Raw genomic sequence first — 22821 nt, forward strand, 5'->3', positions numbered from 1 at the left:
CTACCTCTCACACACCTGTGAACTCCGTCTCTAGCTCCCTAGTGCCATGAGAGTACAAAGGTGGCTTCCTCTCTGTCATCATTTGCCTAGATTTTAGTTCCTTGCTTCTTCAGTGTTTAAAAACCAGAGATACCTCCAGGGGAAGAGCGGTGGAGCAGGTGAGGCTCACACCTCTCTGGTGTCTTGGCCTCACTGATGTCTTTTTAACATAGTCAAGCACAGGGTCTTGCATCTTATGTTTCTTTCCTGGTTGACATTTGTTCTAACAAAATTTACTTCTCTGTAACAGGAGCAGAAAAGAAAAAAAAAAAAAAAAAACACCCAACTGTTTGCTGTGTGTGTACTTGGACCTTCAGGTTTCTTACTTGTTGTTTCCTGAGGTTTTGGTCAAGGCCTATCTGCACACATAGAAGCAAATGGCTTTGTGTCTTCTTCCTTCCTGTCTGAGCTCCCTATAGGGATGGGTAAGGGTCTCAGCAAGTAGCTGTGGGAAGAAGTTGGACAAAGACTTCCATTCTGGGTCTCCTTGCTTCCTTCTTTACTCATGCAAAGTCTGTAAAGTGTGCTCTACCTACTGGTAAAAGGAAATGTTTTTAAGCAAAATCACTATTCAGGGAAATGTTTTTTGCTTAGGATATGTTTGTGCTTCCACACTGACAAAAATAAAAATGGAACATTTTATGTATAAATATTTCAAAATATTTCTGCATTTTAGGCCATTAAGTAAATTAGTATGTGAAAAAATTAATAGTTTATTATAATCAATTTACTAATGATGCAATAGTTTGCAATTTTAAAAATAATGAAAGGATATTCTTGATAAGTTTTTTGCACCCTGAAGGCCACTCTGCTGACGCAGAAACCAAATCAGACCAAATTGGAAAAGCCTAGGTTTAATGGGTAAAGCATTCCTGGGCGATTCCTCACCCCAGAGAGAGGAGACTGGGATTCGAGAGGGAAGAAGTACATGTCTGTTTTCTGGGATGCAGCTTATATACCCTCTGGGAGTTGTCTTGAGCCTCTCTGGGGGAGGAGCTGTGTTTGGCGGGCTTTGAAGGGGCAGGTTTAGGAAAAAGATAGGGGAGGGGAGTTGAGGTGGATTTTCCACCAGACTCCTTCCAAATATTCCAGACTCTTTGGGTATAGGGATGCCAGGGTGCCAGGGGTTGAGGTGGAGCTCCCACCCAAACAATTCTTTAAAAAAAAAAAAAAACCAGCAGATCATTTATCTATTGTCAAGTGATTGCAGTGTATGTTTTATATGTGTGGTACATACACATGAGTGAGCCTGCACACATGGCCATGTGTGAGCATGCAGAGGCCTGAGAAGGATATTGGGCATCTTCCTTTCTTACTCTCTACCTTATTCCCTTGAGATAGGACCTCTCACTGAACATGAAGTTCACTATTTTAGCCAGGCTGAGAGACCAGCAAATACTCAAAATAGGCCCGTTTCTAACCCCCAACACTGAGTTTACATGTTTGCACAGCCATGCTCTGCTTTTTTACATGGGTGCTAGAAATCTGACCTCAGGTCCTCATGCTTGCAGAGAAAGTGTCTCCTAAGTGATTCTAGACCTTGCTAAGTTGACAATCAGTATTAACCACCACACTAGCCCTAGTATAAAATTTTACTGTGAAGATGCAATTGGGATGGTACCAAAGGACATGGGAACCTCAGTTGTTTATTTAACATAAACATCCTAGGAAAACTCAAGCCTTTTGGAACAAATAGGAACTTTATTAGAGCCTGGCTTCTTTTTTTTTTTTTTTTGGTTTTTCGAGACAGGGTTTCTCTGTGTAGCTTTGCGCCTTTCCTGGAACTCACTTTGGAGACCAGGCTGGCCTCGAACTCACAGAGATCCGCCTGGCTCTGCCTCCCGAGTGCTGGGATTAAAGGCGTGCGCCACCACCGCCCAGCTGAGCCTGGCTTCTTAACAAGCTACAACTCAGAGTCATACAGGAACAGCCAGAGCCACAAAACCAGGTGACCTTGTTACTGCTCCCTTCTAAGCAGGCCTTTCTCATTTGAGAACACCTGAGTCTGGCTCACATACCCACTACTCTGTGTCTGTTGTATTCAAGGACATTTGTTGTGTAGCAATTTCTTCTGATGCAAGGAGATATTAAGACTCAGAAACTAAACAACTCAAAAGTTTCAGGAAGTCTCTGAAACTGACCAGATGCACTAGTCGCCGCCCTTTTGGAAGCTTATAAAAATTAGGTTAAGGATTGCTGAGAGACACTGCCAGACAATCTGAGTTCCCTGAAGGGGTTCAGGCCAACAGAGCTGCCTGTAAACAGTCTTTAACTTGAAAGCTGCCTGCAAGTTGTGCAGTGGGCTCTAGGTTTCCAGCCTTCATGAGTTGTCACCCTTGCCGGGGTGGGTTTTGGGGATGTAGTTGTCTTTCATTGAGCTATTTCTGTTCCTATAAGTAACCTCAATAAAACTCACTGCCTCATCAAGCTGGATTGCGATGGTATCGTCAGGCTGGATTGCGATGGTATCATCAAGCTGCATTGTGATGGTATCATCAGGCTGGACTGCGATGGTATCCTTCCTTTGATCTCTTGTTGGTTCCCTGCCTGGGCTGAAAGAGGTTTGTTCATGTCTCTCAGGAATAGTGTCAAACAACAGACATGGAGGCATAGTTGGGATGTGTCATTATTTCTCCCAGGGAAGAACTTTCATGCTAACTAATTCCCTACTATCCATACTTCAAATCATGTGTCATCCTACTCACATGTTAGCTATATTTAATTGTTGTCCAGTAACAAAGGGACTGAGACCAAAGTTGTTCATCGCTTGTAAGTAGAGTGATGGGGGTCAGAATATGGTCACTTCAATAGACCACTTATGATGCTTTGGGTAGAAAGGCTATAGTTGTTACAGGTATTCTCAAAGGTGTTTGTCTCAAAAGATAAATGAGGAAATCTGAAACACCTCCACACACCCACTGCTCACACCACATACTCCCATATACCCCCTTCACCCACATAAATACCACACATGACACATACATGTCACCTCCCCCACACAATACACACAAGCTGTAAAATGAATGTCATAGTTTATTGATCATAGTGAGTCTGGCGTATTAGTAAATCTGATTAGTTCTTATAAGAGCCTCCTTTGTATTTTCCTTTCAAACTAGAAAGTCTTATAATGAACCAGAAATGGTTTTAAGCTCTTCTTCTGACACATGAGAAAGTGAGAGCAAGAGAAAGAACCGGAGTTGGGGGAGGAGGGAGAGAGGAGGGGGAGAGGGGGAGGGAGGGAGGGGTCGCTCATGAGAGCACACAGAGGTGGAGGACTGAGATCAAGGTTGTTCATCAGCCACGCAGGTAGAGTCTGGACCTCTGGGCATGGTCATCTTCTGTTTGTGCTCACTTCGTCTTCACTGCGTTTCCACATGACATCCTCTTCCGTTCTCTAAAACCCAGCAGCACACTGAGAGGAAAGAGCACCATGTTAAAACCAGTTCTCACGCTCCACCAAGCGCTCTTAGCTTTAGCCCAGGCGCTGTCTAGGAAGCCAGGACCCTGCTTAGCTCTCGGACACTCTCACTTACTCGCCCTGCCCTCTGATGCCTCTGACAGCACATCCGGGTTAGCAATCCTGCAGACAGGTGTCATGAGTACATGCCATATCTAACAAGCTGCCTCAGTGACTGAACGACACAGGAAACCCCTCCCCTGAGCTGGTGGCTGAGTGACAAACAGAACCTTCAGTATGAAGACAGTTTCCCAGAGAGTGATACAGAAGTGTCTTCACTTTGCTCTCTGCCAGCTCACTCTGTCTAAATTGAAAATTACGAATTTGCTTTGTAATTTTTTCAGTGGCTTAAAATTTTAACCCCTAGCAGGCAAATGTGTAGCTTAAATGCCTGCTTATCATTCTTCCCTTATACAACTCATTTTCCTTACCCAGTTGCTAGATTATTGTTTCCTCTGTACAAAGACAATGGAAGTTTCCATTTTTCCTTTTCCTAACCCAGGTGTCAACTATACTTATTTTTCATTTTCAATTTTTGAGTCATTCATATACTGGAGGAGAAATAATATACATTGCTTTTCCTGTCTAACCAATCATTTAATTAAAACTCGTCTCATTTGACTTCCAAATGGAACCACATTTTAGCAGGAAGACAGGTTGGACCAAAGCCCATTCCAAAGAAGACTGGGGATATTCATCAAAACATAATGCAGGAAAACTCCCACACATGCCGCATGGGGCCTCATTCATAAATACAATGACCTCAGCTTTTTGTGACAATGTCTTTCCACTCTACTCATTAGAGACTTCCTGTCTCGGGGGTGGATGGGGCTGAAAAGACAGCACAACACCAACAGGGCCCAGCATATTCTGATTTAGGTGACCAGTTACAAAGATAAATGAAAGAAATTAATAATATTGCTAATTCACAAAATACTTAGAACACTAAGAGGAGTCATCGACCATTTCTTTAAATTCTGCCACACATTTGTGTCATCTTTGCATTGCCCAGGCTTTTTAATTAGAAAAAATGTCAAACATTTGTTACTCTTGCTCTTATCTTTCACCATAAATAATTTAGCAAGTATTTTATCTTCAGATAAAATAACTGTATCTTAAGTTACCATGATTAAGTAGAATTGTAATGGCCTCCTGTTTGTAATTGTAGAGGAGAACTATTAGGTCTTACTGGATAATTTGGTTTAATACTGCCTTGGTCTGATTAAGTAAAAATTTAAAAATAAGTTGAGCCAGGCAGTGGTTGTGTACACCTCTAATCCTAGCACTTGGGAGGCAGAGGCAGGCAGATCTCTGTGAGTTCAAGGCCAGCCTGGTCTACAGAGCGAGATCCAGGACAGTCAGGACTACACAGTGAAACCCTGTCTCAAAAACCAAAACAAACAAACAAACAAAAAATAAGTTGAAATATAAAGCAGAATCTGGGAAAAATTAAGTTAATGAAAATCCTACCAGACAGACATAGCCATCATTATCATTTCTGCAATATATAAATGTATATTCACATATTTAACATAAAAATGAGTATATAGAAATGTAGTTCAATAGATATGCAGGTATGTACGTACACATGTACACACATAAATTGTTATGTAATCAAATTGCACAGTGGCTTCTAACATGGCCTCCTTAGAAATATAAGGTAGGTGCTTGGTCAAATTAGTAGGTAAAGATTTGTTAACACTTTTTATATCAGCATAGAATTATACCATATGTGCTCTCACTGAAGTTACTATATATTAATGAACATTTAAGTTGGTTCCAATATTTTCATTTAGTAATTTCCTCTGAATTAAAACTTTTCATCCCAGAGGGAAGCTTCTTGAGACTCAGGACGTTCTAAAGGAGGCTCCTTAAGACTCAAGGTGAAAACAACTCACAAGTGTCAGAAAGTACCTGAAACCAAGCAGATTCACAAGGGCCCTCCCTACCCAAGGTTATGTAGGTAAGAACTGCTGAGGAGAGTAGACTCTCTGTCCCACTGGGCTTCCTACAAGTCATGCAGAGGGCTCCAGGACTGCATCTTTCATGAGCTGTCAGGTTGGGGTGGGCTCTCTGCAATGCAGGTGCCTTTGAAGTTACTACACTTCTGTAAGTAACTCCTTATTAGTACTTATAAATAATCCAATAAACTCACTGGATCACCAAGTTGGACTTTGGTGGTGTGATCCCTTTTTAAAGATCAGTTCCTTATCTGGCATGAATAGATGACTGCTCATGTCTCCCAGAAACAGTGTCACAGAAGAAATATTCCTTTATAAAATCATTATATATAGGATTGATAAATCTTTGAATTAAAAGTTGCACATACTATGCAACATATTATGGCTCACAGATACATTAATATTCAATGGCAATGATACTTTAAACTTTTGACACAGTGTTCCTATTTGGTGATACATATATACATTTTTCTACTAATTCAGAATATTTTCCATTTCTTCCCATATATTCTTTTGGAACAGTTAAGAGGTGAGTATTGGTATCTGTCTTTAACATATTAACAACCAAATAAAAGTCTTCAGAGAGATATGTGATAGAGGAAATATGAACACCAAATGTAGGGAAGGCTTTATGTATGCTATGCTCTTCCCCAAAGAACAGTATGTTCCCTCAGCTGTTAGCTGGGAGGACTCTGGGCAATTCTCACACTCATTTCTTATCCTTGACCTTTTCCTCCAACTGTATTTCATCTCATACCTGCTTAAGTTGTGCAAAAGCTTACTACCAAAGCTGGTCAGTGGTGACACACACCTTTAATCCCAGCACTTAGGAGACAGAGGCAGGTGGGTCTCTGTGAGTTTGAGACCAGCCTGTTCTACAGAGTGAGTCCCAGGACAGCCAAGGCTTCACAGAGAAACTGTATCTCGGAAAAAGAAGAAGAAGAAGAAGGAGGAGGAGGAGGAGGAGGAGGAGAAGGAGAAGAAGAAGAAGAAGAAAAGAAGAAGAAGAAGAAAAGAAGAAGAAGAAGAAGAAGAAGAAGAAGAAGAAGAAGAAGAAGAAGAAGAAGAAGAAGAGCTTATCACAATACAGTCTATGATCTTAGCTTGACTGCAATAATTTCTTTATTTGAAAACACCTTAGTGATAAATATAAGATCATTGAAAGCTCATTTGGCTCTTGAATTTCAGTGGTTTTTCTTTCCTGTCTATCCTATTTTGATAATTGTCAGAGACCCTAGACTCTTTCGTATCCCCTGAGGCATCTGGTTCTTCAAATAAAGAACATATTAAATAAGTAAAGAAACTTTAAGTATATTGTATTAATATAGTACTGAGAAACAGTTTAGCTTTTTGCATACCACTTGTATATTTTCAGGCACTGTGTAAATCTTTACTATGTCATTTAATTAGAAGATATCCAACTTCTGTTAGTTCTGTTTATGTATTTTTAGTCCATTTTAGACAAGATATTTTGAAATAAAATCAAGTGTTGAAAACCATCAGATTAGAATGAAGAGAATTTAGAATTTTATCTTACATAAATATGATTATATCATTTTAAAGTACCTGACACGTCGGTCTCCATTTGATTGTTTATTTAGTATATATTTTTAAGCACTCAGCAAAAAATGCATACCTTTATACAATTTGTCCAGCTTTTGAATATAATTTTCCATACTTTGAGAAGAGGTCAAATGATGGTAGAACAGTCTGAAAATCCTATAGGAAAGAGATTAGATTACCACAGAGACCCCACTGGTTCATACTGTTACCATTATCACATTATCACTCAGATTAACTTGAACTGTAAGGTAGATTTTTAACAACTGCACTCATGTTCCCCATCACACCCTCACACACAATTAGCTGCTAAGATTTTTTATCAGTTGAAAGCTTTCTTTAAATTCACACTAGTTTTTTTGTTTGCTTGCTTTGTTTTTTGAGACAAAGTCTCACTGCAGCCCCGACAGTCCTGGAAATCATCACAGGCCAGGCTGCCCTCACACTTGTGTTAGTCTTTCTGTGCTTGCCTCCTGAGTTCTGGGCCAGCAGGCATGCAGCACCATGGCTTGCAAACACACTTTTTAATGTCTGTGGGTGGCACACACAGGCAGCTCTGAGCAGTGAGCTCACGTTGGTGAGATTTAACCACCTGCTTTCAAGAAGTTTGCACCGTGGTTGCCTTTGCCTTGGTTTTAGGTGGTGGGATTCTATACTTAATTTTTGACAAAGTAAATGTTTGTTAACTGAATCCCTGAAAAGAGGAATGTGATGTGTCCACATAACTGTACCAGAGGTCAAGTGCAGAAGCATTAGACTTGGCTTGTTCTTTAGAAGGCAGGTGGAGAAGTAGTTTTTTGCTAGTAGTCAGACTAACAGCATTTGATTAAGAAATGGATGCTTCCACAGCATGTAGGCTAAACAAGTAAAGCTGCTAAAGAGATAGCTCCTAAACCAACCCTGAATACTGTAAAAAAATGATCAGACTATGTAGAGGTTTAGTTTCTTAAGAGTCTATTATTGGAGAAAATTTTGGCCCAAACTTTCTGGCCGAGGAAAGCCTAGGAGAGGGGTTCCATCCTTGACCTGGCTCCCAAGAGGGGCCACACTTCACAAGTCCACAAGGGGAAGCTTCAGAAGAACCCGTGGTATGCTGGTATGTCACTAGATATCTGCAGTGTGTCACCAGAGATCAATATGACTCTGCCTTGACACAGAGACTCCTAACCCTAAATATCTGTGTTGATGACTAAACTCAGGAAAACTTCTACACTGGTCATTCTGTGTTTGTCTTGCCTGTGCAACATGAAGGTGGTTACTGGCGCTGCTCTTGAGTGCAGAGAGAATGTGTGCAATAGAAACTCAGAAACAACAACAAATGCGTGAATCTGAAGAAAATACTTCTTTGGTAGCACAGATTGGATGGACTGTGTACAATGGAGTTGGATTTCCCTGTGGGACTCAGCACCTATAGTCATGCTTTTTTCTGTTCCAGATGTGTCATGGTGGTAATCCAACTCCAGCCTACTGTTTGCAATACTCCCACTGACATGTCAGACATGTTTACCAACAGCTAGTAATGCATACAGCCATTCACCTTGAATCTATAAAGCTCTTTTGTCTGTGTGACACGATAGTGATTTTTATGTTGGCAACTCAATGAACACTATAACCAAGAAATGTGAATAGCTTCAATTTTGTAAGTGTATATAGCAATATTTTATTTCACCTTCAAAACAAATAGACCCATCCCACATGAAATGCTAAAGAGGAAAGAAATGTGAAAGAGGTCAGAAATGTAGCTTTAGGTATAAAGGGAAAATGAAATCATTAGTTTTTCTTATCCTTAATCTATCAGATAATAGTCTTGGTTATGAAGTCATAGTAACAGTGATGTGATTGGTGACTACAGCTATGGATGGGGGAAGCAAATGATGTCAATGTGACATGTAAGGGTCTGGAGAGAGAAACTAGGGAAATCTGTTAAAATATTTTAACTGTAAGCAATGAAGTGGTATTTGGAAGTAGATTCATTTGCTGTAAATATGTACTCCACACTCTGGAGCAACTGTAAGAAAATAGTTTGGGTACTGCAGCTGAGTGCTAATTAACAGCAGACATGCCAAATAAAGGGGAAAAACAAACTAAAACTAAATAAAGGGCAAGTGTAGTGAAGAAAAAAGTTACCACGGTGGTAGAGAGTGATCCAAACGCATTAATAATCATTTTAGATGGGCATGGTCTAAATGCCCCATAAGAGACAATGGAATCCTGAATAATATAGTTTAAAAACTTGCTTCAAATATTAAACACAAATAGTGAATATAAAGAGTCAGAGGAAGGAACACCACATTCACATTAGCCAAAATAGAGCTGAAATAGCTATATTAATTTTGGATAAAGCAGATTTCAGAATAAGAAAAATGATCAGGGATAATGAGAGCCATTAAAGAATGATAAAGGGGTCAAGTCTCCAAGAAGAACTGTCAATCATTAACGTACATGTGCCTAGAGTCAGAGGGTCAAAATACATGAGGCAAAAACTCATAGAACTGGTAAGGAGAAGTGGATGGAGTCACTATTGTATTTGGTAAATTCTGTGCCCCTTTATCAGTGACTGACAGATCCAGCAGGTAGAAAATCAACAAGGGTGTAATTGAACTGAACAGCACTGTCAATCAACTGGATGTAATTGACATCTATAGACTTTTTATCCCCTAGCAGCAGGGTGCACACACTCTCCTCAGATTTATATAGAAATGCCAAGATATACTACATACTGGACCATAAAACACTTTAACAAATTTAAAATCAACCACACAAGTACTGCTTCAGAACAGAGCAGATTTACACTGGAAATCAATGCTAGATACATGGAAACCTCCAAATATTTGCAACTTAGACAGTGTACTTCTGAAAAGGACACAAGTCAAAGACATCTCAGGAGACAAAACAAACCTAATGAAAAATGGAAATAAGCTTATGATGATGGAAGGCCCAACAACAGTGCATGGGAACAAGAGCAGCAAGGACAGAATAGAAGTAGAGGACAAGGCCTTCGACCAGTGACCTGAACTGCTTGAGGAAATTAGGAAGAGCACTCACAACCAAGCAAAGGAAGATAATCTGAGTAGAAATCAGGAAATCAGAAGTAGAGAACAGGGTTAGGGCACCAGCTCAGCAGGTCGACTTCTTGCTCCTCAACATGCAGGCCAGAATCTGGACCCCTAACATCACATAATCCCTGCACTCTGGAGGTAAAGACAGGGGAGCCCTGGGTGAAGACTAGCTGTAACTGGGGAGCCCCAGGTTCTTCAGTGACAGATCCTGTGATAAGAACAGGAGACAGAAACACGGCAGGCAGTTCTGATGTGGGGACCTTGAAAATGGGGAGTTCTGTTTCTGGTCCTTGGAACCAGCTCTGCCCAGTCCAGAACCTGGAAACGTTCTTGTTTCTACCTGCAGTTCTGTCTTGTTGTGAGGCCAGAAATACTAAAACCGCTTGGGGCCCTGGTTTGTGTTCTGGCTGTTGCCGCTTGTTCTCCTTTTATGTAACAACTCTAGTGAACACAGTTGTGAGGAATGACCAGATGCTTCATTGGCCCTGGAAGGTGTGCCTGAAACTCCTGTGCAAACACAGGGATGAAGAGATGCACGGACACCTCATGGGTAGGACAACTGGACTGACCAGCTTGGCCCATGCTGCAGCCCAACAAGCTTTACAAACCCTCAGTCAGGACACATGGTCGGCCTTGTTTGGAACCTGCTCCTGCAGCTCTGCTTGCTTCCTCCCCTTGGGCTCTCACCCACAGCTAAACTCACTCCTCCATTGTCTGTGAGATTCATTCATTCATTCATTCATTCATGTATGTTTGCAAGACATAGGAACTGGAAGCCGCTGGCTGATGGTGACTTTGGGGGCTGTTGATGATTCTGTACTGTAGCTTCTTAAATCATGGTCTCCAGAGGCAAGAAAGCCTCCATTGCACATAAGTGCCCCCTGATAGTCTCCAATATCACCTGCTTCACTAAACAAAGTGAAAAGCAATGAGGACGATGCCCTATGTCAACGTCAGGCCTCCACAAGCATGTGCACATATGTATATATGCACATGCACACACATATACCCACACATGTAAACATACACATGCGCACATAACACATAAATACACATATGCTCATGAAATAGCATGAGAAAGGAAAGAGAAAAATTAAAAAAAAATCATCCACTTCCTTGAAAACATCAATAAAATTGGGCAACTGATAACCAGGCTGAGCAAGAAAACAAAAGAGAGAGAATACACAAAAAACTAATGCCGGAAGGAAAGACAGACCTCAGATCCTGAGAGGATGATCAAGGAATATGATGAGAAGCCTAAAACTGGAAATTGAGTAACAGGTAAAATCACCCAGTGCCCTGAAAGACACTCTGCCAAAACTCACACTAGGATGAGCAGACAGTCCAGACGAGCCTGTATCTATTTAAAAATGGACCACAATGTGCCTCGTTAACTGAGGAATGGGGTTGTCTACCCTGCATCTTCATTCTGGAGATGAACAGGAGAAAGGAAGGTGCTCAGCACCCGTGTTTTCTCCTCTCAGTCCATCAGTGATCAGATCCTGCTCATGGTCTACTTATCCTCTTTCAAAAGTCTGATGAAGTAAATCTCAGTGATGCTCTGCCAAGTTTAGAGCAATGTGATGAAACAGGACTTTGATCATACCTCCCATGAACATACATATGCACATGTGTTTACATGTACAGATAAGATTGGCAATGACTATACTCAGAGGTTCTGGGCTTTTCTTCCTTAAGTCCTGTGATGCTCTTGTGTTCTTAATTTTGGACTTCTCCGAGTTGTGAATCTCCCCTTCTCTGTGCAGTCAGGTAGCAAGTGGGCCTGCGTGCATAGTGGACTGCGTTCTGTTCCACCACTGGTACCAGGACTTAGTCCTGCCTAGGGCCAGACAATAGACATTTATAGTCATGTGGATGAACATAGATTGGCCCACTGGGTCCTACAGAAGAAAAATCTTCCAGAAACCCTTTCCTGCCTTTCTTTTATTTTGAATTTTCCAGTCTCTCACAGCCTTACTGGTAACTGATTGCTAGCTTTGTAGCAGAAGTACAGCTTTGGTCTCAGGAAACCTCTGGTACTGACTCTAAGTTCCACACAAGTTGTTCCTGATGCAATAAAACAGTCACCCTGCTATCAGACACTATTTATTTGCGAGCTCAAGAAAACCACTTGCACAATGCTCTTGTGGGGTCAGGCTAAACAGGGGGTGGGGGATTGCTTTTCAGAAAAACAACCTCATCACGAAAAACACTGGGGAGGGTGATTCTACATCCTGCCATGGCTGCTGCTTGCCAGGGCAGACAGCTTTTGCTATTAGGATGCCCAGCCAAACACAAATCATCTGCTGCCACAATGAGCTCCTTGGGACAATTTAGGAGTCTTTGGAACTGAATGGCTCTTTGAGTTGGAAAGCAGCCCAGGTTCATTTTCAAACCCAAGTCAAAATGACAAAGAGTGAATTTCCTGGGCCACTCACCCCAAAGTGTAGGAACCTTAGGTCAGCAGCTGTATGTTTATCTAGTTATTTAAGGCTTTTCAGCAGGCAGACACAGCTGAGCACACAGCCAACCCATGTCCATGCTCATCAGGGGAACACGCTGCTGCACCAGGGACATAGCTCCGACGTACAGTGAAAAATCAAAAGTTAGCTACATACTGATCAGCTTAAACGATTTTAATATATTTGGCTTTAAAACATCGCAGATATTTTTCTCTTAGAACTAAAAAAAAAAGGTAGATGATAAGGAATTTTGACTGAATGTTAAATGCTATTTTAGTGAAAATTATTTCCTGAATGAAACTCTAAATTCTCTTGCCAGCCAGCCTTCAGGACTCCTTCTGCTCCCTGAGTGGGAGCTGATGGGGCAGCTTCAAAGAGTACCTGATATGCTTCCTACAAACTCAGCCTAAACCAACCTTCTGAGAGTGATCTGAGTTACTTGCTTTACTTGACTTTAAAAACCATTAATTTTAGAGGCCACATGGCTGAGAAATTTATGATGAATTTTGGTTTTGGTGTAGGTGACAGTGCTGATGTGTACATCATGATAATAGTGGTGGCCCACTTTACATTACAGGGACTCCAAGGATGCTTTTTGAGAAGTCTGCAGGTTGTCATCTGGCCATGCACAGGTGTCGGTGAGTGACGCTAACCTGAGGGCCCAGAGCTTCAGTCTCAGCAGGTCACACTAACTCCATTTGCTGACCATGTATGAAGAAGAGCTAGGAAGATCTGAGTACACACATGAAGACCACCAGTGATCTCCCCAGACTCCAGTGCACCCCTCTCCTCTTCTTCCTCTCTTCCTTCCTGGTGTGGTGGCTTCCCATGTATCCTTGTTTGTCTAGAACTCTGCTACCCAGCCTGTTCTCAAACTCTGGATGCTGCTGTGTGCTTGACAAATGCTGGCATTGTGGCTGTGCCCACAAATCTAAACATCAAGGCTCTGCACTCCTGCAGAGATGCATGTGAGGCTCAGGTTTCTAGTCTCCTCACAGGTGGCCACCTTGTGAACAAACTTCCCCCTTATAACACCCATGGTCTCAGTAACTGCCATACGACGCCTTTGGCAAAGGTGCTCAGTCAGCCAGGCTGTCTCACACTCCTATCACATGAGGAAGCTCTGAGATGACAGCATCTCCACAGTTTTATCCAAAGTGCACACACTGAGCAGCTGCTGTAGCTGAGGACGCTCCTCTCTGTTCACTTCAAGCTTCCTAGAAAACAGCTTTAAGTGTTCTATTCTTTTATTCTCCTAAGTCCCCAAGACCTAGGATTTATTATGCCTTCTTTCAATGACACCACTTGTATATGCTTTGAAAGGATCAACTTTTAGATGTATAAACTGATAACACATTGTCAACCTGAACCAAAACAAAACCAGACATTCCCTGCATATTACTAATGCCCAGAGATTGCAGGTGACTCCAAGGTCTGCCCAAAGGCTTTCTGGAGCCACAGACTCAGAGGCAGCTCTGCCCAGTGGACTCCTTAAAAACTCTGTGATCTTACATAAGTCAAAGAATCTCTGCCATGCTTGTCACCTCCTAGAACCTGGAGGCTGATGCAGGGATCACACATTTGAGGCCAGTCTGGGCTCTATAGAAAGTACCATGTCACTATGTGCCAAATAGAGAGACATTGTCTCAACAAACAAAAGACAATGGAACCAGTGTTCAGCATACAGCAAGTACTTAGTGAGTGCCAGCTATTTTCAAAGACACTCTTAAGTGCACATATTTTTTAAGAGTAACTATGATGAATAGTTGTGGTGATAGTTTATTTGTACTGAAATGTGGTGATATTTTATTTGTATGTTAATAAATAAAGCTTGCCTGGAGATCAGGGGGAAAAGGCCAGCCATTTTAAGTAAACAAGAAGTCAGGCAGCACACGCCCTTATCCCTTAGCAGTCAGGATCTCTACGTGTTCAAGGCCACACTAGGGAACAGAGCCAAGTGTGGTGACACACGCCTTTAATCCCAGTACCAACCATAGAGGCCTGGACGTCTGTACAGACAGACAGAAAGTAACAGAGCTATATAGGAAGAGGAAGTGAGATAGCTGGGCTAAGAGAGCCAATGAGAAGGCAGAAAAGCAAGGCATATAAAGCCTGGGTAGACAGGAAGTCGTGTCCTTTTGGAAGCTGCAGAGTTAGTGAGGTAAGGTTGGCTGGTGGCTTTCCATATTTCCTTGATCTCTCTAAGGTTTTAATTCTGGTTCTGTGTTTTTTATTTAATAAAACCATTTAGAAAATCAGCTACGTTTGGCACCCAACATTTACTTCAGTGAGAAAGATGGGTGCTGAAGACACTTCATATGGAGTTTATCTTCTTGGCAAAAATAGCCATTTGGGCAAGAAACTGTTCTTGCCTGGACTGCTTGACAAAATGTTGTATTGACTGGACATGCAGGATCCATAGGAAGGTGACCACTAAACTTTGCAAGGCAAGATGGTCCTTCAGGTTCCTGCTTCATAGAAGAAACTGCCAGACATTCTACAGGACACAGAGATCCTGCCTGCTAAGGGATTAAGGGCTTGTGCTGCCTGACTTCTTGTTTACTTAAAATGGCTGGCCTTTTCCCCCTGATCTCCAGGCAAGCTTTATTTATTAACATACAAATAAAATATACCACATTTCAGCACAAATAAAATACCACCACAAATAGTCTTACATAGTTGCTTTTCCAGGGGTCACTTATAATTGACTTAGGTCAGTGAGGACATATCTAAACTGTAGGATTATGCATTTGAGTTGCTTCTCTGCTTTGAAGCATCTTTCTCCACAGCTTCACCATCTCACTGTCATTTAGCTCATCTGTCGATCTAGTTCTCATAGTCAGCTCCCCATCATGTGTATGGTCTTAGCTATAGATGCACTCCGGGGCATTGGCAGGCCAGAATGTGAATCAGCAGATAAGTGATGGGGATTCTTGTTTGACAAACCTATTGTATAATGGGGTACAATAATAATAAAAGGGGTATAAGATATAACAATGTATCAGAAGAAATAGATGTACATACAGAAATAGATGAATGCAGAGAAATATAGGTATAGATATTAATTTCATTGCAAATAAAACAAAATAAGACATTCAACTAGATACTATGCTGTAGTTAGGAAGGTCCATATCCTGCTCATTAATTTTTATCGCACAACTAATGATATCATGGCAAGAGGTTCCAGGAACACAACCTGTGTGTACAAAAATGGCACCAGCTAAATAAAAGGAATGCTGTGTGAAACTGGTACTTAAGGGAACATGTGGCTTACACATGGTTAATCTCCTGGAAAATATGCTGCAAAAAATTTCAGAGCTAATATCGGGATAGCTTCACAAGAACAAACTACAATGGGGAAAACAACAGATACAACATTATAACATTCCTCAGTAAGTGTTTCTTGGTAGGAGAAAAACCAAATGCTTCTGTCTAACAAGGCTCCCTAAGGAAGTTCTCATCAAGGGCAGTACCCACTAAAAGCCAGGTGACATTTCATTTATACTTGTATTCCCAGGATTTAATTTAACACAATTGCTGGGCACAGAATGGGCTTGGTAAATACTTGGCCAAAGACATGACTGAACAAATGCACACATGGGCTTGGCCCTGCAGTCCTTTGTGGGTAGCATATCTTCAAGCCTGTCTTTCAACTTGTCTCTCTAGAAACATCATCAGAATCCCAGTGCCAACTCACACACTGACTGAAGCCTTTAGAATCCCAACTAGCAGACACAGCCTTATATCCCTTCACGGATCTGATAACTTAAGTCTTAAAGTATTTGTAAGATATTATTAATCAATAGGGTTGGGTACACTAGCAAGAAGGAAGTATCAGACTCATATGTCAGAGTTGCATGACCAGGGCCTTTATCTGTCTTGTCTGTCTTCCTGTGCCATCATAGTGCTGAATACATTATGCATATGCAATTATACACAAATAGATCTCAACGAAATAGAAAGGTAGGCCTTTTAAGTGTGACCCTACTTTGCAAGGAAGACAGTATCTACATTTGTCAGCAATCAGGGTATTATGCCTTCAATGAGGACTTCATAGGACAAACAACTGCAACAATGATCCAGACCCTTGACCAGCGAATCTACTACTTCTCACTTGTCCTCCTGAATCCAATGCTTACAATGCTTGCACCTTATATGCAGGGTCAGGACACAAGACCTGAAGTATAGCACTTTGATGGCTGAGTGCTTTGAACCAAAGGAAAGGGGCTCAGAAGCAAGAGCCTTCTTACCTTTTCTGGTCCACCTTAGGCAGTAGAACCCCATTTTCCAAAGCAGGCCATAACAGATCAAATCCTCCCCACCCATGCCAGTAATAAAATCTAGACATGATTCTGACTTCCTCTCATCTTTCTGTGGCAGCACTGGCCATGGAGAAATTCTCTGACCTACCGTGTCTACCAGTAATGTCAGATCCTAAGACTATTGCCAGAAAGGGTCCTACCCTCTACTCAAAAGAAATAAATGTTACACAGAGAAGCTAAGAAAACACTGAACAGATCATCCTTATGGGTTTCCCTCTCTGCTTTTTAAAAATTATATCACACCATTTTCTTCAAGCTCATTTCTACATGCTTATCTTTTCTTCATAGAACCTGAAGATCAGAGCAGACTGTGCCCATGAGTATTTAGAACTATAGTTTTAGTATTTGGTGTTCATGATGACCTTAGAGAACAGGACTACTGCAGATAATGAGAGGTAGGAGTATACTCTAAGTCAGGTCAAGTTCTTTCATGACAAACTCATTGTGCATGAACTTGTAGATTCTATCAGAACACGGCAGATGCTGTGCCACCTTTGGTAAAAAGAATGCCAGACCAACCAATGAATAAACATGAACAAGTAAGGTAAACTAATAATTTAAAATGTGCACATAGACTGTAACTAATTCTTCACAAGTGATAGCCATATATAGGATATTTCCCTATCCAAAATGTTGTGGATTGAAAATGCTTGGGGTTCTTTTCAGTGGGAAGGAATTTTGGAATAATTATATACACGTAACTCAGTACAGATCTTGGTGACGGGTAAAAATACAAATCAGAAACTCATTTCTATTTCACATGCACAGCACACACTTAGCTGAAGGTAATTTTATAAGCTGCTTTAATTCTGAGCATGAAATAAAGTCTCATGTTGTGGAACTTTCTACTTGTGATGTCATGCAATTCTCAGCAGAGTTCCAGAGTTCGGATTTTCAGATCAGGGAATAATCTATGTAGATTATAACTTGAAATTTAGTTTCAAAGGAAGTATTTTTCAAGTCAGGACAATTTGAGCTAAAAACAGGCTAATAGGTAAGCGAAACATTGATGAGCTGTGTCTATGTTCTCCGCTACTTGCCAAACCTGGATTCACACCAGACCTCAGAAATGAACATGTTTGTTAAGTTTATTTCTTTATGCTCCTGTTAAAGGATTGATTTTAAACATTCATTTACTTATTCATATAACCTTTAAAAAACGTATTAATCACATGCCTGCATAATCCTTGGCAGTCAGAATATAGTAGTGATTAAGTCAGACAAAATTTCCTGTCTCCATGGAATGGAAATTTCTAGAAAGGAGAGACAGATAAGAAGCAAATACGAGGCAGAAATGGGAGCAGACAGACAGGTTTGGTAAAGCATCTGCGACTTCCAATTAGCTCTCAAGGCGGTCACCTGAAGTATCATCTGCCTAACCCTGAACATGGGAAGGAGTAACCCTGCCATTCAAGAGCACAACCACACACCAAGTGTGTCACTGTAGTAGTGTCATATCAAGTGACCAAAATCAAGGTACCCCAAAGATGGTATCTCTTGAGGTAAAAATTTCAACTGAAACTTGTTAGTGTGCCTTTGATATTTGCAAGGCAAAATACTAGTCAGTGTGCAGCCACAAGACTAACTGCCTCTGTACAGCAGGCAGCGAGCTGGGGTACCTGGCCTTGCAAGCAGAGTTCTACTCATGTCATTCCCTAGACAGTCACAGTCCAATCCTTCTGCTGCCAGCATCTAGCATATCCACAGGAAGAGGGGGCAACAGGGGTGAATGAGTGCCACCCCATCATTTCCAACCCTCATGGTGTTTTCATTCTCCTGAGCAGCACTGCCTGAGAAAGACATTGGGGAATGAAGAGGACTGCTGATAACGGTTATCTCTTTCCTTCACTGAGTCAAACAGTGTCTAACACCAAAATTAAATTAGTTTGGAAGAAATTCAAATAGAATACTTGACATGTTGTCTGGGCAGCTGGGAATTTGTTTGGGTGTGTGTGTGTGTGTGTGTGTGTGTGTGTGTGTGTGTGTAATATATATGTGTATGCAGGTATATTTACCTGTAGACACACACAGAGGCCAGAGGGAGACGTCAGTAGAAGGGCATCAACAGGAAGTAGCCTTGTGTTGCTCTCTGCCTACCTTATTTCCTTGAGACAAACTGTCCCTGAATCTGGAGCTCCCTGTTTTCAAGTATGCTGGCAACCAGCAAGCCACAGTGATCCCCTGGCTCTGTCTGTCTTTCCCATTGCAGGGGTTACAAGCAGACACAGCCATGCTTGGTTTAAAACAAACAAAACAAAACAGAAACATAGGTTCTGGGACTCCGACCTCGGGTCCTCATGCTTGTAGAGCAAGTTACTCACAGTGCCATCCTTCTGTGGCTATGGACACAGATGGGAGAAGTAGCCCTCCTCTAAGAGGACACATTTTTCTTCTACTTTTCTGGAAACTGTTCAGGACTAGGTTTTGGTGATGGGATTTATTATTATTTGTTGGTTAGCTGGAGGGCAGGCCTATGCATAGCACGTATCTTGTACATTTTCTAATTACCTTCTAAAAAGGCAAACACCCCTGAAACAATACGATGGCTAATTTAAAAGGCAAAGCTAACTAAAAGGAAGGGCAATTTTCTATGTATTTTAATGGCTTTAAAAGTGCAAATCTTACCCTTGAATCAACTAGTCATCAACTCTTAAGAGAAAAAGCAATCCTGCCTCGCTTCATAAAAGCAGTTCATCTCCTTCTGCGCACAGGCTTCATCAAACAGTTCTTTTCACTTGTTGATTTGAATCTAGGCTATGAGACGCAGATGATAATGTGTGGCATAAAAATCAGGAAATTAGTCTCACAGTGGGGAGCCTGCTAACGATGCTGTTTTAATCTTATCCTTCAAGCACTGGCAGAAAACATATTAATTGTGGTTTAATTTATGCAACAAATATTTCATTTTAATTATGCTTAATTTTTGTCAAGCTATAAAAATGTCAATAGTTCTGACAGTGCTTTCTTACAAGTTTTTTCAAATGAAAGAATTAAAATCAAGCACTGTTTCTGAAAGAGATCAGGAGAGAGTTCTAATTACTGCTTGTGTTTTTGAAAAATTGCCAGTCTAGTAACCCCAAAATAACATCTGGGAGCATGTGAACCTGAAGCTTTATTACTCAATATTTATAATTCTTAATAATATACATGCATCATTAATATAATGGAATTCCCACTGCAAATTTTTTTATAATTATAGGATATCAATAACTGTCATTAATGGTGAATGTTCTCTATAGAAATGCTTCTGATAATTTCTCTCAGGAAAACTAAGATGAGAATAAGTGAACTGATTGCTACTGAGACAAGGCATCTCTGAGGAAAAAGGATTTACCATCAGTGGTAAGTGGAAAGCAACACATCCAACTACAAAAGCTGAATGGTTCAATTATAGTCAGTAAATGTTATTATGTCCTTAGTAGATGCAGATCCACCCAAACATTAAGTCTTATACAAGAATTAGTACTTCCTCTAAAAAAGCCACCAGATACAAATTGAAATTCCTTGCCTATTGTAAATCTTTCTTTATACTTTCTCACAGCCGTCTACACTTCTTGTTTTATGTCACAGCAACTCCCCTTCAAGTCTGATCTAACCTATCAGATGGGATGTTCCCTGAGTCAGTTCCAGGCCCTCTGTCCATAATTCTTCATTGGCTAGATTCAAATGTCCTTGTACAGGAAAGCTTATGGGGATAAAAGCCTATAAAGTCTTCTACTTTTTCATTTATAATTATCATTTGTTATAATGTTATACATTATCATTTCAAAAGCCTTTCTGTAAAAATGTGTAAACTGTGTATTAAAATTATTCAATGGAAGGCTTAATTTTAACATTTAACTTTAAATTTAACATTGGCAGAGCAGTGAATTTTTGTCCTGTTCCATCCTCTCAGAAATGCCTACTCTCAAATACAGAGTATTAACCAACATCTGATAAATTGCATCTATCTGGAAACTAGAAGACAGTAGGGATCTCCAGTTACTACTGAAGGTCAGCAAAACTGGGTTGTGGCACCAAACCTCAGGTAAAGAAGAGAGAGACATGGAGGACACAGCTAACATCCCATCCTCGTCTTCCTCTTTGGGAGGCAGAAGTGAAGGACAGGGTTTCCTAGCAACTGTATGTGAGGAACATATAACACAAGTTCCCTAGCTCCATCTCTGTGCTCTCTACAGAAACAGTTTCTCTTCCTTTGCCCCAGCTTCAAGAAGGTGGCAGTTCTCTAGAGGACAGAGGGCAGGTAGGACTTGGGAGGCTCCCAGCCACCAGCGGGCAAGGGTAAGGCACACAGAGTAGTACCCCCTTATCTTGGGTTGTTTGGTAGTTTGTTATCTACAGTTACCCATAGTCTGAAAAAAACAAATGAAAAATTCCAGAAGCATCTAATACAGGAGTTCTTAACCTTCCTAATGCTGTAACCCTGTAATACAGTTACTCATGCTGTAATGACCCCCAACCACAAAATTATTTCATTGCTACTTCATAACTGTAATTTTGCTACTATTATGAATCATAATGTAAATATGATATGCAGGATATCTGATATGCAACTCCTGTGAAAGGGTCATTCTACCCCAAAGGGGTAATGACCCACAGGTTGAGAACCACTGACCTAATGTTTTAAATAAATTTATTTTCATATATTGCGATAATGGTTCTATGTTAGCATTGCTAGCTGTCAATCTCTTAACGGTGTCTAATTTTTTAACGTGTATATGTGTGTCTGCATGTATGTATGGGCACCACATTTGTGCTGGTGCCTATAGAGACCAGAAGAGGGGTTTGATCCTGTAGACCTGGAGTTAAAGGCAGTTGTGACCTGCCAATGAAGTGCCGAGAACTGAACCTGGATTCTCTGCAAGAGCAGCAAGTGCTCTTTACTATAGAGACATCTGTTATCTCTGATTTTTAAATCAAGCTTTACAGAAATAATTCCCTAAATATGTCACTTTGAACTCAAACTCAGGGCACTTGGGCACGGCAAGTGCTGGGCTCGGATAGGAGAGACTTCTCTCAAGTTCGCTGATCTCATACCGAAAGACAGTTTGCCAAAGAAGAGGACAGTTTCCCCTGGTCTTCTGTGAAGCGAAGGAAAATTAAAACCATACCACAGAGGAAGAGAGTAAAAATCAAACATCCCACCAGGCTTTGTCCCTTTCATACTCCTCAAACAACCGCTCACTATGGCTCTGAAGTTGTCTACATTCCAAACTCCTCCTTAGCCTCTAAAATAACACTTGTGTCAAGCATCTGGCCTTCCTTTGAGTTTCACATTCTGTGCGCTCCTAGCAACACATGCATGCCAACACATTTGTGTACCCCATCTCCTGCTACCTGTTGCTTGTCAGTTTTTCAGTAGCTGTAGTTATCAGACTTTAAGAGGGGTCACTTGAACTCTTCTTTGTATGTATGAAGAAAACCATTTGATATATAAGGTTCAGTACTATCCAAAGTTTCAAACATATACTGAGGGTCACATGAAACACTATGTTTGGGTATGAAAAATGATCCACCTTGCTCCCAGTTAAACCACACACACACACACACACACACACACACACACACACACACACACACACACACAAATCAGCTATAACTTCCTTGTAGCTACCCACGATATGCGTGCGTGCGTGCATATGTGTGTGTACACATACCTATCCTCTAGCCCTGCTAAATGCACTCAACCTTCATCCCACACTAAGGTTGGGGCCCCTCACTGTTCCAATGAAGCAATTTGTCTGTTGACATGGAACCTGTCTACTTCTCTGTCTTATTTTTTCTTATATCTGGTGCTGAAACTCAGGACCCTTTTAGGGTCCTCTGATCAGAAAGTCTTCCTTCCCACCTCCCAGGAGTCATTCTTTTGGGAGCACGGACAGCCTCTAGGCTCACTATATAGGCAAAACATCCACCACTTCAACTTGAGACCTCTGGCCTTCTGTGACCTCTGCCTCAGTG

The 22821-nt window shown here is 41.1% G+C and overlaps 1 protein-coding gene across 1 annotated transcript in view; it reads right to left on the reverse strand.

The window, feature by feature from the left end:
• Positions 1 to 3052: 3052 nt before the first annotated feature.
• Spata17 (spermatogenesis associated 17) overlaps positions 3053 to 22821 on the reverse strand; it is a 174574-nt gene continuing 154805 nt past the window's right edge. The window contains 2 exon segments of the mRNA XM_052737958.1: positions 3053 to 3451; positions 7094 to 7176. Of these exon segments, the coding sequence (XP_052593918.1) occupies positions 7096 to 7176 (81 nt within the window). The 3' untranslated portion in view covers positions 3053 to 3451; positions 7094 to 7095.

Source organism: Peromyscus californicus, unplaced genomic scaffold (genome assembly GCF_007827085.1).
Source record: "Peromyscus californicus insignis strain IS unplaced genomic scaffold, ASM782708v3 Scaffold_14__1_contigs__length_90479793_seg_2, whole genome shotgun sequence".
NCBI lineage: Eukaryota > Metazoa > Chordata > Mammalia > Rodentia > Cricetidae > Peromyscus > Peromyscus californicus.